This window comes from Chelmon rostratus, chromosome 16 (assembly GCF_017976325.1).
Source record: "Chelmon rostratus isolate fCheRos1 chromosome 16, fCheRos1.pri, whole genome shotgun sequence".
Taxonomy (NCBI): domain Eukaryota; kingdom Metazoa; phylum Chordata; class Actinopteri; order Chaetodontiformes; family Chaetodontidae; genus Chelmon; species Chelmon rostratus.
Genome location: NC_055673.1, coordinates 3,265,105 through 3,280,336, shown reverse-complemented (window position 1 = coordinate 3,280,336; position 15,232 = coordinate 3,265,105). Strand labels below are relative to the sequence as shown.

Genomic DNA, 15,232 nt, shown 5'->3' with positions numbered 1-15,232 from the left:
AGCTGTCATTTGCCTTATTGGCCATCAGATGGCAGGGTTGTGGCTCAATTCTCATCTCAGCAAGAGCCTCCTGGACTGAGCTGTGAGAACACCACGTGCGCGCGCACACACACACACACACACACACACACACACACACACACACACACACACACACACACAGGGAGAGGGGAAAATCACCAGAGAGGGGGAAAAGAGAGAATTGGAGGAGAGAAATTACTGGAGGAAGGACAGACAGGAGAAAAGGGATGAAACAGCTGGTCCACAGCCACCATGTTGTAACCTCGGGGTGCGAGGCAGTTTTCATGACAAAAACACACACACATGCTGACTGCGACAAAGTGCGGCTTATTTCTGCAAAATCATCCCCGAACACCACTTTCCTCTGACTCCCCTGCTGTGTGGGAAATAATTGCAGCGCTGCCTTTGAAAAACATTCTCTTTATGGTCGACAACAAGGAAAAACATACGAGTAAATGTTGGCATTTTGCTGCTTCAGAGGTGAAAATGTCAGACATAGATTTGTGGGCTCACTTCTGTCTTTGTGCTTTGAACTCTAAGACAGAAATCTTCCGGACGGGAAACAGATTTTTACTCTTCACAGAAATGACTCGTTTAATCTAATGAGAGACACATGACAGATAAAACAAAGCAACGTGGGTTATTGTCTGATTCTGTTTTTTTTAACTTAATCTTTACTTTACAAATAAAAATAATAATTTCACTTCTGTTTAAGATGCTGTTGCATCTTTAATGAGCTATTAAAACAGACATACTTGGAAAAACACATCCTTAAATCATACGAGTTGAGTGAAATGTCCAAAAACTACATACATTATGTCTAAATATGAGCGTATTTATCACATTTGAAATGATTTTACAAGTGTAATACTGTGTGTGGAAGTTTTCCCATTCAATAAAATAAAGAGTAATTATAATACCAATATAATATATAAACTAATGTGTTACAAAATAAATAAAGTGGTACTTAAAATGGCAAACGGAGTGAAAAAATTGCAAAGATCTTGGGTAGAAAAGTGTTTAATCTCATTTATCTTTAATGCATAAAAGGTGATTTTAATGCGTGTGCATGCATGTGTGTGTGCCAGTGTATTTTTTGGGTGTTTTATCACATGCACTGATCTGCTGTATGTGCAGATTTGCGTCTGTCTATGTGCATGTGTATGGGTGAGTGTATGCATTGCGTGCATGTGTTTTTCTCCGTCTTGGCTCGGTGACTTTCCTATGACACCATGCTTGTCACGTCTGTGCAAACGTCCAGTCAGCAGTCCACCATGCTAAGCTGGCATCTGTGAGGTAAAGCTCCCTCATGCAAAAAAAAAAGGATGAAACAGGAAGGTGATGTCATCCTGTCTGCTCAGAGATAGAGAGAGGGACTAACGAGGTCCAAAAAAAAAATCCCAACAACCACTTCATCAGCGAAACGCTCGACCCTGTGGTCGAGGTAACCGACCAGAAACGTCACCCAGCTGTCCTGCGGCGACACGAGGAAGTGATGTCACCCTGCTGGCTGCAACCAGTCTCCTTCCCAACAGGACGCTGATGCAAAAAAACAGTGAAGCTCAGGGAGAGATTTCACAGCTCTGGTCTTTCAGCGACGTGACAGAGACGACTTTGTTTAGTTAAATGTTAATCCTCAGTGAAACAGGAAGATGGATCGCAGGCACAAACTTTGTTCTGAGAGAGAAACTTCTCTTTAGCGTTATCTTTTCCCCTTAATTTGAAGCTCACCAGGCCTGTTAACAAACTCACTTAACTTTTATGTAGCTTGTTCATTAGACAGAGTTTGAGAGAACATGGAAACATACTTCCAGAAGTCAAATCTATCATTAAAAGACTAAAATCACATCAGACTACCTTCACGTCTATGGAAAACTGAGCAGTTTTCAGTGGTGCAGCAGCAACAGTGAAGGTGATACTACTAACACTCACCCCACTGTCGGCTTGACAGATGGCTGTGAGAAGTTTGCAAACATGACTTCATGTCAGTTAAAATCCAGCGGTCATAAGTTTCACAGTAGAGACGGCATCAAAATATCGACTGAAATCTCTTAAAGTGGACTCCTCTTCTCAAGAAATCTGGATAAACACACTAGTTTAGCCAAAATGTTGCTGTTTGGTGACCTTAAGACGAGATGAGGGATCTTGAGCCTGCTTTAATGTTTGCACTGCGAGGCCGTTTCTTGCTAAAAAACCACTGTGTCGACACACTTTGCACATTTTGGTGTCTCGTTTTTGGTTTCCTGTGTGTATTGTTGAGGCCTATCAAACGTGTTCCTTTCTAACGAAATATTTGCAAACCCATCTTGTGCATAGTTTTTTGGCGCCTTAACGCCACAGACAGTCATTTAATGGAAACCATTGGCAGGAACAGTTTACTGTGCTATTTGCATGCTCATGCACGTGCTCATAAGCATTAGCATTGATCCACTACTAGCTCCTACTACAGATACCTGTAATTCTCCTGTAGCACATGTATCAATGTCATTCCTAACTCAAACTGAAGTCCCCTTCCCAGCACGATTACCTGCTTGTTGCTGGGACAAAACGCACTCTATGGCCAAAAGTATGTGGACGCCCAAACACTACATCCCTGTGTGATTGTTGAGCATCAATCTGCTGCTGGAACTGCCTCAACTTTTTTTTTTTTTTTGGTTTCAGTCTTTCCACCAGATGTTGAATCTGGCTGCAGGAATTTGCAGTGAGGTCCAACACTGATGCTGGGTGATCAGGTCTGGCTCACAGTCAGGGTTCCAGTTCATGCCAGAGGTGTTGGAATGGGTTGAGGTCAGGACTCTGTGCAGGCCCGTGCAGTTCTTCCTCACCAGACCGGGAAAGCATTTCTTTATGAAGCTGCTTTGTGCACGGGGTCATCATTATGTTGAAACAGGAAAGCGACAAACACAGACTGTTGCCACACGATTGTTTAAAATGTGCTTTGGTCGTATGATTTCCCTTCACAGGAACAAAGGGAAAAACATGAAAAGTATGCAAAAGCATGTGGACACAAGTGTCTCTAAAAAGAATAAATATCATCAGACTTCTCATCTACTAACTTTCAGCTACGTGTCTGGAATAGTGAGACTGCACTGGAGGTTGGTGTCCAGTTCCAGTCCTCGCTGCAGAGGGATTATGGGAGATTTTTGGCTCAGACTAAAAAGATGTCGCTCTGAAGAAAACCAGAAACCCTCATTACAGAGTTTCTGATTGAAATGTCAAACCACAACAAAGTCGCCTTCAAGACTATCTGGTTTAAGTTGAAGGTTTTTACCAAAAGCCTGCAGCAAAAACATCAAATCACTGCCGCCCCGCAGCTTCCTCAGCAGAGAGCAATTATTTGGAATTAAATCCCGTTCACTGTTCAGCTAGCAGCGAGAACAAGGTGAGGTCTGACAAGCTGTCAGCTGGGAGACGGGAAGAAGAGCTGCAGAGTGCGTCTCCCATCCACTGAGCTGTCTTTTTATCATTAACCTTGAAGAATGTTGACTTTTATCAAACTCACTTCTGCTCTGCTGCTTTTTAACATCTCATTTGAGCCGACAGGTGAGGGGGGGGGTTTGGCACTTTCACTCAGGTGTTCTCCCATAAATCAGTCTCTTTGCCTGTTTCTGCCGTCCTGATGAACCGACAGTTGTTCAGGTAACGGAGGTTATCCATCACTCAGACAGACGTCCTATTCTACGTAGACGTGTTGAAGAGGAGGTTCGAGTGGATGTGTTTGTGCACTGCATCCCACGTGTTGTTAGACTTAGACCAATGTGGTTAAGTTAAAGAGAGGTTGTTTTGTTAAATTCTGAAAAAGTCAATGCATCCCATTTTTCACCTTCACCACAAACTACCACGTTCATCACCACTGGGCTTTTCTGATCTACACATTCTGACTGGACAGCGTTTACAACAGACCCTGTTTTTTGCTGTTAGATTGAAAAATGTTATCGCTTTTTGACTCTGCAAGATGTCATGAACTCATATTTGCATATTGTGGGAATCAGTTTCTGATTTGTACCCTAACCCACCTAGTAACACATACACCCATGTACTCCTCCCAAAGGACATTGTTGCAGGATGTCTTAAGCCCAAACACGTACAATAAAAACTATACTTGCAGTCATTTCTCCTAAAATGCTTTGTTACAGAGGTGGTTTGGTCTGAGGGTGCAGTTTCAACAGCACAGATGCTACTGAATGAAATATTACAGGAATACTGCAGGCAGCAGCGTGTCTCTATGATCCTCTCGCTCTTCCATGACTACACGTTGCCACTTTGATCCTGAAGGCGACGCCACTCTATGGAGCACATCGGCTGCAACACGGCACAGAATTGAGTATTTATGGCAGCTAGTTTAGAGAATATTATAGATCCAAGATGAAAGTGACAGACGGGACTGAGCAAAAAAGATGCTGTTACAAATCCATCTGCGACTTCAGCACCATGGATTTATCAATACACGGCACAGTGAGGCTATTGATGTTTCAGAGCCGCGGCTGGGGTCATAGACTCCAACTTTCACAAACCTCAGCCAGATAAAGGATCAAGAGTGAGACAGGCTAGATGAACATATTCAGCTGAACAAGGCCTCTGCTCCTGCACCACTGCAGGATGGCAGGTTAACAATGGGGATGCTAACAAGTCAGTCTGCTAACAGGGTGGGTGGGTGGCACCCCCCCCCCCCCAATCGCCTACTGCTTCTGAAGTGTAGCTGTGACGTAATCCACCTGTACCTGAACAAATACATCCTGTTTTTCAAGGACAATCAGCAAAAAGGACTGCTCCAAGCTGTTTGTGTCGCTGCAGAGCGTAAAAGAAAACCGCTCTGCAACAACAAGGCAATAAACAGTTTGGAGACGGGAAGGTCAAACAGTAACACCTCAGCCCTTCTTAAATCTGTGATATAAGGCTACGCCTGCAGCCTTTAAATGTATAACAGGACGGGTTTTAAGTCTTCACCAGCCAAACTTTAAAGCCTGCAATTTAAAGCGAGGCGAGAAAAGACGAGAGAGCAGCCGAGGACCGAAACACATTCCTCACAGGAGGTGCATCTGTCCCGGTAATTGGATGGCGCTCACTTGACTTCACTTTTGGCGTGAATACACCGAGCACGACACGTTTTGCATTCTTCGAAATTGTGTTTGTTCCGCACAGACCTTCCGTCCACAGATTCTCCGACAGCTGTGCACTGAGGTTTGTCTCCCGGGCTGCTTCGCAATGACTACAACACACAGCAGGGTAATTGGAAAATATGGAAACAAAGCGTGACAGAACAAGCCCGGAGTCACAACTTGTTCCGAAAGCGAGTAAAATTTGTGTCCTGTGAGTTTTTGATTGTTTGCAAACCTTGTGTCTGTGCACAAAAACGAGGTCTGTACGAACTGAGAACAACTCCAAGACTCGCTGTGCACCTTTAAACAGCAACCTGAGCAGTATGAGTACCTGACAGTATGAAGAATATCCCCGAAACAAAGGCGAGGATGGTGCGCTGCGGCCGGATGTGTCCGATGTTGCTGATGATGAAGGCCGTGAAGACGAAGAGCAGGGAGACCATGGGGAAGGGCGTGGCGGTTCGGACCATTTCTGGAGGACAGGGACGACCATGTAGAGAGAAAAAGACCTGAGATCACTTCAAGCTGTGGAAAAAATCCCATTCAACTTTTAATCCCAGCTTTTGTTTCTGCAAACTTTACTCCTGTAAGTCCAAAGTGCAGCAAACATAAAAAAAAAAAAACTTGAGAAAGTGAATCATAAATAATTCAAAATGTTATCAACCTGCCTCTTGGGTTACTTCTACTGTATTAAAACCGTTAAAGGAAAAGGTGTGAATAAGTCTGACTTGACGAACTATGAATATTAAATTAGCCCGTGTTAGTGAGCAGATTATTCATCCAGGTGTAATGAAACCTGCTGCAGAATCATCCCACACAGCTCAGATCATCACATTCTCAGTTCAGAATGGACAATTTTGCCCTTTTGAGATAAGAATTACTTTGTAGACAAATATCTTACATGATCAAAACCTTTTTTATTACACATTTTAGATGGTTCGGTTCCTTTTCCAAACTTCAGAGAATCACCAGCATGTGCTGAAATAACTGGAGACGAGTTCTTAAAGCAGCAATAATTCTGTCTTTTGGGGGCGACGGAACAAGATTTTCCATTTTTTGTCCTGACACTTAGTAAGACTTACAAAATAAAAAGGCTGAATGTGGTATAAAGAGTAAGAGAGTCCACACAGAGAGGAGGCTGGAGGACTTTCAGATAGGAGAGTTCAGATTCCTGAAGCAAATCTTCATCTTCAGTTGTTTTAAAGAAGCAGTTATTTTAACCCAAACCTAGCAAGCGACCGCCACCTGAAATGTTTCTCAGCAAGCTTTATTTTGAAAGTCTAACCAGATGTTGCATGTTTATTATCCCGAACTTGACGTGGAATGAGCGGGTGGAGATGATGCAGGCATGAAAGATTCTGCTAAATGAAAAACATTGGTTTGAAAATCGAGTGACATGAAAAAAAAGGAAAATTTGTGTCTATGAACACAAATTCTACAAATAAAATTTCGTAGCTATTTCGTTCGCCAGCTAGTTGCTAACTTTGTCAGCTATTGTTCACTCATCAAAGAACAACGCTGATGAGACTGAATTAAAACCGTGAAGGCAAAGCATTTTAGTGCGTTTTTGGTCTTTATTAGACCAAGAATTTGGAGATACAAAAACCTCCCGAGTGTTTGTCATCGTAACCATGACATGAAAAATGTAGGTCCAACAGCACGTCCACAGTTAGAGAACAGACATGTTGGAGTAGTTGGTGTAAACCGTCGCAGCTCGCTGTGGGAGCTCACTCGGGGTCATGATTTAAGCAGGAGCCTCTCCACAGCGCCTCTACGGCGGTATGACATTTATCTAGCGTTAAACGGACCACGCGTCTCCCCCCTGGTGTCCCTAACAACAGCCTGTGGTTCGCTTCAAAGAGGCAGAACAAAGTGAGCACTGTGAAGCCGTTCGACAGCGTCAACATCCTGAATCATTAAAACAGAGATGAAACTGCTCCGTGGGAACTTCAGCCAACACAAAAACCACGTATGTCCAGCACACGCAGGTTCTTCAAAGATAAACGTTCTTCATCGGTTCTTTGGCCAACGTCAGATCTTTAGACCTTTAAAGTCAAACAGATTGTGTTTATACTTTTATTTGAATAGAAGAAATTCACTATTTCCACCTGAACATCTGTAGTAATGAGAGTGTTTATTCGTACTGTTGCTTTCCTGTGACAATCGTGTATCTGGAAACTGTTCATGAGCTGAGAGACACGGTCCTGATTTCAGCATCGTTTAGATAATTCAGTGGGTTTTTATTTGGTTTATTTATCTTAAAAAGCAGAAGAATTTTTTGTAATACATTCTCTAAAATTTTCTATAAATTTGGAGATTTTAATCAGACAGCAACAGATTCTACATGAATTACTCTGTGAAAGATTAGAGAGAAAAATAAAAATAACTGTTTTAAAGTACAGTTTTTGAGGAACTGATATTTTATTTGATTATCTAAATTTCTGCTGGCGTTTACTTCTACTCCACTAAGATAAATTGTACTTTTTGCTTCACTATATTCATCTGACAATTTAAGTCACTTTGCAGATTCAGATTATTCATACAAAATATAATCAACAGATAAATTACAATATATGATGATGTTTTATGATAAAACTTTATTGATCCTGGGGGGAAGTGACAAGCTGCCCAGCAGTATGTAAAGTGATGACCATCTTTATTAGCTGTAACATGAAACTGGTTCACAGATTAATGCATTTATTATTCCAGCAATAATAACATAATAGAAATTATTCTGCAGAATGAGTACTTTTACATTTGGTACTTTATATTTTGATGCATACTTTTATACGTTTGCTTCAGTAAAAATTAGACTGCAGGACTTGCATGGTGACAATAAAATGCTGTGTAATGTTTTACATTACAGCTCTTCACTGGAGTATCTATACATACGTCTTCTAAGTGCCTGGATGAGTTCAGTTTGTATGAAGTTAAATGTGTGCAGATTCCAGTTTGTGACTGTCCCTCCAGCATCTAGTGAACCTTTTTCATCCACTAATAAACAATAATTCTTCACTTTTTGGATTCAAACAAAACCAAATTTCCATATTGGGGCTCAATTTCTTTCTTTCACATATGTGATTTACTGTCATTTTAGATAATACACAGCAGCTTTTATACGACTGACTCGGCAGTGATTTAAAGCATGAAGCTTTCTGAGTAATGCATTAATGTTTGCCTTCCGTTCAGTGTCTTTGTCTTTTTTAGCCAAAAACAACGAGTCTCCTCAGACCTTCAACTTTTTATTTTGTATGCTGGCAATCTTATTTAATATTACACTGTTAGAGCATCATAGAGAGATTCAGCATTTTGCATTTATCACATCTGGAAACATAAATCTTACATGGACCTACTTTGTTGAGAAATATTCAACACTGAAATGCGGTGATGGTAATGAGAGTAATGACATTTATATATTGTATGTGTGTGTGTGTGTGCGTGTGTGTGTGTGTGTGTGTGTGCAGATGTGACTCACTCAGTATATTGGCTGTATTTTCTGTCGTGATCTCGATCTCTGGCTCTGTGAAATACTCTGACGCCACACATCTGCCCTTCTCTGGTCCTGAGAGAGAAACAAAGGGAACAGATTGAAAAGGAAAGAATGGAAAGAGGGAAGGAGGCAGATGAGAGGGAGATATGTGGGTCTTCTTTGGGTCAGCAATATGGAAACATCAGCATACGGGAAGAAACCAGGATAAACAAACCAAAACAGAGATAATACAAAAACACACACACAAAGGGCAGACAGAGAGGCAGCTACAGCGGAGACAAACAAAGAGATTTAGAAAGGACGACTGAAAAGAGGTGTGGGACGGTAGAGAGACCCCGAAAGACGTGATGAAAAGAGAGAAACGGGGAGGCGGAGAGTGGAAGTGGGAGAAAAAGTGAATTAGAGGTAGAGACAGATGGAGGTCAGGAGGTTCAGGAGAACACAAGGTCTGAGCTGAGAGAGAGAGGAGCTGAATGCAGACAAGACGATTAACCTCAAAGTGTAGGCACACACACACACACACACACGCACACACACACACACAGACACACACACACACACATGAACGTACATGAATATACGTCAACAAAATGATGCATACGTGTACAGACAAACACGACTTCTTTCCCATCTCGTTCCAAATGCCACCAGCGTTTCCCTCCTCTGACCTTTTGTACCAGGCGTCAGACAACAGGGAAACACAAACATGGCCGCCTCCCCAGAGCAACAGCACCGTGACCCGAGACACAGCGACAGCTACTGAAATAAGGACAGTTATTTGTATCCGTGCTGTCCACACTGCTGTGTGTGCTGGACTGCATGCATGAATGAAAACTGCGCCGCTGTGAGCAGCCTCTGATTCTCTCACTGTCTGTGTTCTCCCTGTTAAAACAGGTCCATTCCTACATAATCTTTGGCTGTAAATCATCCAAAAGTAGCTGTGATGTTCAGGTCAGGGGTGACGGTTAGAACGGCATGAACAGAGCTGTATGACCCCCTGAGTCTCGCTGCATGTGCTCTGATTGGTTGTGGTCTTTGTGCAAGACAACAAAGGAATGAATGATAGTGTCACAATATCAGCACGATTCTTGCCATTTTCCTCCCGCAGCCTGTTCATTCACCTCCATACTAACCCTGTGCCCTCCACCTGATTGGCCTGCCCCCGTATGCCCACCTCCTTCATTAACCCTGCAGCCTAGTGTACAGCCGGCCCTTTGCCAGTGTTGCTGACGCATACCCTTAACTCTGAAACCTGGAACCTGTACCTGCCTGCCTGTCAGCTTATATGTCTTCACTTTGTTAATAAATAACTGAACTCTTCCTGCCTGCCTGGGGTGTCTGCATTTGGGTCTTTCCTCTGCTGCCCACCCACCTGAAAAGTACAAGCAAGCAAATGTTCAATAACAATTACTGAACTACAAGATTTGCTAACTCTTTGGTGTGTTGACGTGGTGCCTAATCGTGGACAGGTAGTTAATTCAAGTATTTGCACTACTGACCCCTGTCTATTGACTGCTTTGTGGAGCAGTCTATCGCCTGGAGAGCACGGCTGTACACCTGTAAAACTGGATGATGCAACACACAGACTTTATGATATGTTATGCCCTCCACACTCCACACTGTGAAGACGGTTTGTTGTTGGTCAACAGTGAGAATCTGCATGTGAAGCGTCGGTGCAGACTTTTTGAGAAGGTAGTGCTGCTCTCTATTAAACTCCCTGCTGCAGTCATGCTCATGTGGCTCCACGTGCCCCTACGTTATTGTACATTTTGCCCTCAGTCTTATCTCCTGGCAGCAGCAGTAAACAGTCAAACGTTGACAAAAGGACTTTAAGTCGATTGTAGAATAAATGGAAACAACAGTAAACAGTGTGGAGGACTCAAGCAAACCAACTCATTGTGAAGATGGCTGCACAGTCTGATCTATATCCTGTTTCAGACGTTTCCTACTCTGCAAAGACGGATATTCTGGTGACACACTACCAGAACAAAACCACAGGTAGATGTTTGCCAAAATACTGACATTAAATTCTTTATTTTATTCTAATTCTAAAGTGTAAAACAACTCAACGTAATCAGCATGACAGCGACATGAAATTGTTGCCAACCTGCCACGAAGCAGACCCTCCAGAGGCCGGAGTGCAGCGCCATCTTCACCTCGGTGGTCTGGTTCTGCTGCAGGACGATTCCCTCCTCCATCAGCAGCCAGTAGTCCGTCGACACGGCGACGCCGACCAACAGCAAACCGCAGGCGCCGAAAATCGACGAGAGCAGCGTCAGAGCCCTCGTGCTGAATGAACTCATCTGTGAGAAAAAAAAAAACAAAAACGTAGTGGTCAGATGACATTCATAAATGTGCTGATTTCTTCCTGTAAAGAGTGGACATGAAGGGACAGAACAGAGGACACAGGCCAGTTTGTTGAAGGATTAGAGACGTGGAGGACTTCAAAAAGAAAAGAAAAGCGTGATGAGAGGACAGACGATTGATTTTTACATTTTAAAATATGCACAAGCGGATCAGGTGGGTATGGAAATGAGGCTGAGGAGCTTTTGATTGAAATCTTTCTTGACTCTCATTGACTCCAGCTGTTAAATATGTATGTTATATTGGACAGGAGAGGAGATGAAAGAGGAGAGGCGAGGAGAACAACCTTGGATGAACTGAACCATTTTCGTGTGGAAAATATCAAGCTCGCTCCGGTGTGAACAAAACAATCCAGCTCTCATCATCATTTAAAGGCTTAGAGCAGCTCCTCGTGCCGATCCTGAGCTTTCCAGATGTTTTCTTCTTAACATATCAAAGACCTTTGGTCCAAAGCTTTTAAAAAAAGCATGAGATACCAGACACCAGGAGGCCCCGAGACGATGAAAACGATGCTCTGAGTTTAAGAAGTTCTGCGAGCTGAAGGCCAACACTCAGCAGAAAGTTTGAGTCTTAGGATAAAACAAAATGCAACGAGGTCTGAGCCAACAAGAGCGTGCACTGACACCAGAAGCGCAAAATGGAAAAGAGCCTAAAGAGATGCCACTACAGTGGGCATGACGAATGAGCGCGCACGTTAAACCTGAATGAGAGTCCTGCCGGCTCGAGAATGACACATATCACTTCAGTCTTTTCCTTCTGGGGGAGGCAGGTAGATTCAGTTTCAGAGTTTATTCATGCACTCAGATAATCAATACAGCAAGAATCTTTGAAAATGACGAAGCATCTTCAATGTGTGATCCAGAAAAAAAACAAACAGTGAGTTTAAAGTGCCTGAAAGGTTAGAAAAGACATAAAAGATGGCAAACTGTACTGTTTGCTGTGCTTTGCTAGTAATGTGTGCAGAATTTTTACTTTCTTGTATGGTAATAAAATATTTGAACATTTTAAACCACCAGTATAATGACTTTGGCTGCACAGCCTCTGGTGATCATCTCACAGACCCTGCTGGTATCCTGCAGGCTTCCAGGTAACATGCAGTGCAGTTTGACACTCACTAGGTGGCAGAAACGCTGCCTTTGCCACGCATCATCTCAGCTGCTGACACACTGAGAAGCATCCCCGCTCTCACACACACAAACACACCCGGCGTCTGATCCATCCAGTCAAAATGGAGGTCACATTCACCGTGCTGTGGACGCTGTAAGTGGAGCAGGCGTGAAACGTCACGTGATCTGCTGTAGAGCTCCCCGAAAAGCTGGAAACACAGACCCAAAATGCTGCTCTGCCCTGGTCGAACACAGGTGGACTGAGGCGAAACAAGCATGGATACATCCAAAAAAAACTCCGCTCAGTTCGTCCTTTTCTACCCTGACATCTGTGTCCAGTGACACTGTTTTCACATGAACAGGACTCAGACAACCTGCCGGTCTACCAGCCTGCACACGATCACATTAACAGCCAGGCCGCATGCAGACCACATCACCTGCAGCCACAGTGCAAACTGTTGATTAAAGGGGAAGTTGAACCATGTTAATACAGCGCGATAAAACACACCGTGGGCTTAACGTGCATTTATGAAATACAAACTGTCTGCGGTGCTGTGAGTAAACAAGATTAATGGAAATACTGACACAAATAGAGTTTGAGCAAATCACGCACGAGCTCTAATCTTAGCAACACACGACACAACAAATACAAATACAGTCAATATGTTTCCGATATCATACCAGTCAAACCTAAACATAAAAAGTGTTTTATGTTATTTATTTCTGAGGCAGATTTTTTTAAATAGCTGACTTGATTTTATCAGAATCATCTCTTATTTTTAAGGTATCCAGGCTATTTTAAATGACTTTTATATTGTTTCCTGTTACTGTGCTTTAACTTCCAATTTTGTCTGTTCTCAGTTTAATCTGTATTTCAAACGTTGCACGCTTTTTGTTCATCATAATTCATGCTGTAGAAACAGTTTATCTTTATTATCATATTAATGAACCCAAATTATCCACAAAAGACAGAAGTGTTCCTTTAGCCAGCAGACGTGTTTATTGTCTAACACAGTGGTCCCCAACCTTTTCTGTACCATGGCCCAGTTTAATGTCTGACAATATTTTCAGTCCAGTCTAAAGGTGTAGCAGATAAAAAGAAAATAAAATGATAAGATCGGCATTAAAAACTGTGGTATTTTCTCTTTAATAATAATAATAATAACAATAATAATGAATGTAAATCCACTTTTTAATCATGTCAAGAGGACCTGGCTGCAGACTGCCACTGTCAGGCACCACCTGTTTTCCAAATTATGTGAAAACAAAATAATGGAAATTACTTTTTCTTTCTGTGCGGCCCAGTACCAAATGACCCACGTTGGTTGGGGATCAATGGTCTAACATTCACAATATTGCGTAAATTCAGTTGCAAAGATAAACAGTGAAAAGGTGTTTTAAACCGCGTTTGTCTGTTTTAATTCAACATCTTGACTTGAAGTGAACTCAGGTGCTTCAGGCCATAGCTTACATGAAGCAGAGATATTAGTGGTTTTAGGGTGCAGGCTGTTAAAAAAGTAACATCAGCTGTCCTCTTTGCACAGAAATATACAGAAACACATATATAAAGCACAGTTATACAGCCTGCATGCAGGAGGAGTCTTGCAAACGTCTTTTACAGTTGCTTGTTTAAAAGGATGTTTACAGTTGAACTACTCCCCATAACCAACGTCCAAAACAGGATGTTGAAGGAGGTTCAGTGACTTTTAAAATCTTGTTTACGAGGCTGAGAAAAAAGAGGAGCCGAGCCGATAAGAGAACAGCCGAGAACGAAATGAACTCGGCACACGAGATCAGAAGCGGACAGATAAGAGGCAAAACGAAAGTCGCTGTCAGGCAGCAGGAGAGTGAAGAGTGACCTCATCGTTCAGGCGAAACGCTGCTTTCAGCGGCGTCAGAGAGGATCCGCTCACTCGGACATGAGTCACACGTTACAAATATTTGATATGGTGAAACAGCCCTCGCCTCGGGTGAGCCCGGCCAGCCGAGATGTCCTGCAGAGGTAACAGCAGGGCATCTGTGCAGACGTGTGCACATGTGACCACACAGGCAAACAGAACACATGAAGAAAAGCATACGTACATGTGCAAGCACACACGGGGGAGTAGAGACCCAGAGGAGGCCTGATCGCCGACTGAAGCTCCTAAAAATAGTTGAGCTTTCTGGTGTGACCTCGACCAAGGACCACGTATAAGTCTCAAATACTTGAGCCTGTGGATAAGTGATGAATATTTAAAACTAGTACGAAGGTTATGTGTGTGTTTGCAGGGGGATCCAGGCAGAAACATTTGTATTATTGTTGCAGGCAGCAATGAATTTTAAAGCAGCCTACAACTCAATTCAATCTCCAAAATATCCAAGAACTGCAGCAGAGCACAGAGAGTTTTCTAAGTTTCTATAACTTTCTCCAGTCTGCAGAGTCAGACACGAAGACGTCACCGAGAAGACGTCCGACACTTTGAGAGACGTCGGCGCCTCAGAGGGTCACATCCTCTGAATGAGACAACGGCGATTTGTGCTCGGCTCGTGTAAACAAGCATCAGTCTCAGTGCTGGAAATGTCACGCTCAACACGAGCGGCCGCCAGACGCTCAGCGCTGCTGAGTCAAAACACGCGAATCCATCGTCCAGCAGAGACAGAGCCGAGTACCTGCAGGACTCAGGTAACTGTCTCACCCTGTGGCCTTCCAGGCTGCTTCACTCCAACTCTTCCTCTTGACTCAAACACACATAGTAAAATAACCTTCAGGCTCTCGGCAGGGCACTGTGGACGAAGGTGGTCTTCTGTGTTTAAAGTTTTCATGCTGCAAACTCTGGAACACAAAGACATCTTTTAAAGATGACGCCGAAACAAATCAGCGCCATATAATCTATATTATCGAGTGCAGATGCAGATACTACAAACAGAATGTCTCCTGTCAGCTTTTTAAATAAACCAGGCGCATATTTCTTACTATTCATATTAAAATCAGTGTTACACATCATCAAACAATTAGCTTGGTCTCCCCCGTGATTGGCTGGCTGGTTTGGGGAATTAACAAACTGAATTACGAAGATTTCCGTTCATCAAATTAATTTCAGCGACAGATAACAATTAAAGGAAAAATCAGAGAGTAAATTTAGCGTTAGCTTAGCTAGCCGTGGCTACCTCAT

The 15,232-nt window shown here is 42.9% G+C and overlaps 1 protein-coding gene across 2 annotated transcripts in view; it reads right to left on the bottom strand.

Annotated features, from left to right (window-relative positions):
• The window catches only part of cacng7a (calcium channel, voltage-dependent, gamma subunit 7a), a 17,027-nt gene extending 6,114 nt beyond the window's left edge, over positions 1-10,913 (bottom strand). For both annotated transcript variants that reach the window (XM_041955890.1, XM_041955891.1), the window contains exons 1-3: positions 10,718-10,913; positions 8,596-8,682; positions 5,452-5,592 (exon numbers count right to left, since the gene is read on the bottom strand). In XM_041955890.1, the coding sequence (XP_041811824.1) occupies positions 5,452-5,592; positions 8,596-8,682; positions 10,718-10,913 (424 nt within the window). The remainder of the gene's footprint in view (positions 1-5,451; positions 5,593-8,595; positions 8,683-10,717) is intronic.
• Positions 10,914-15,232: the final 4,319 nt, after the last annotated feature.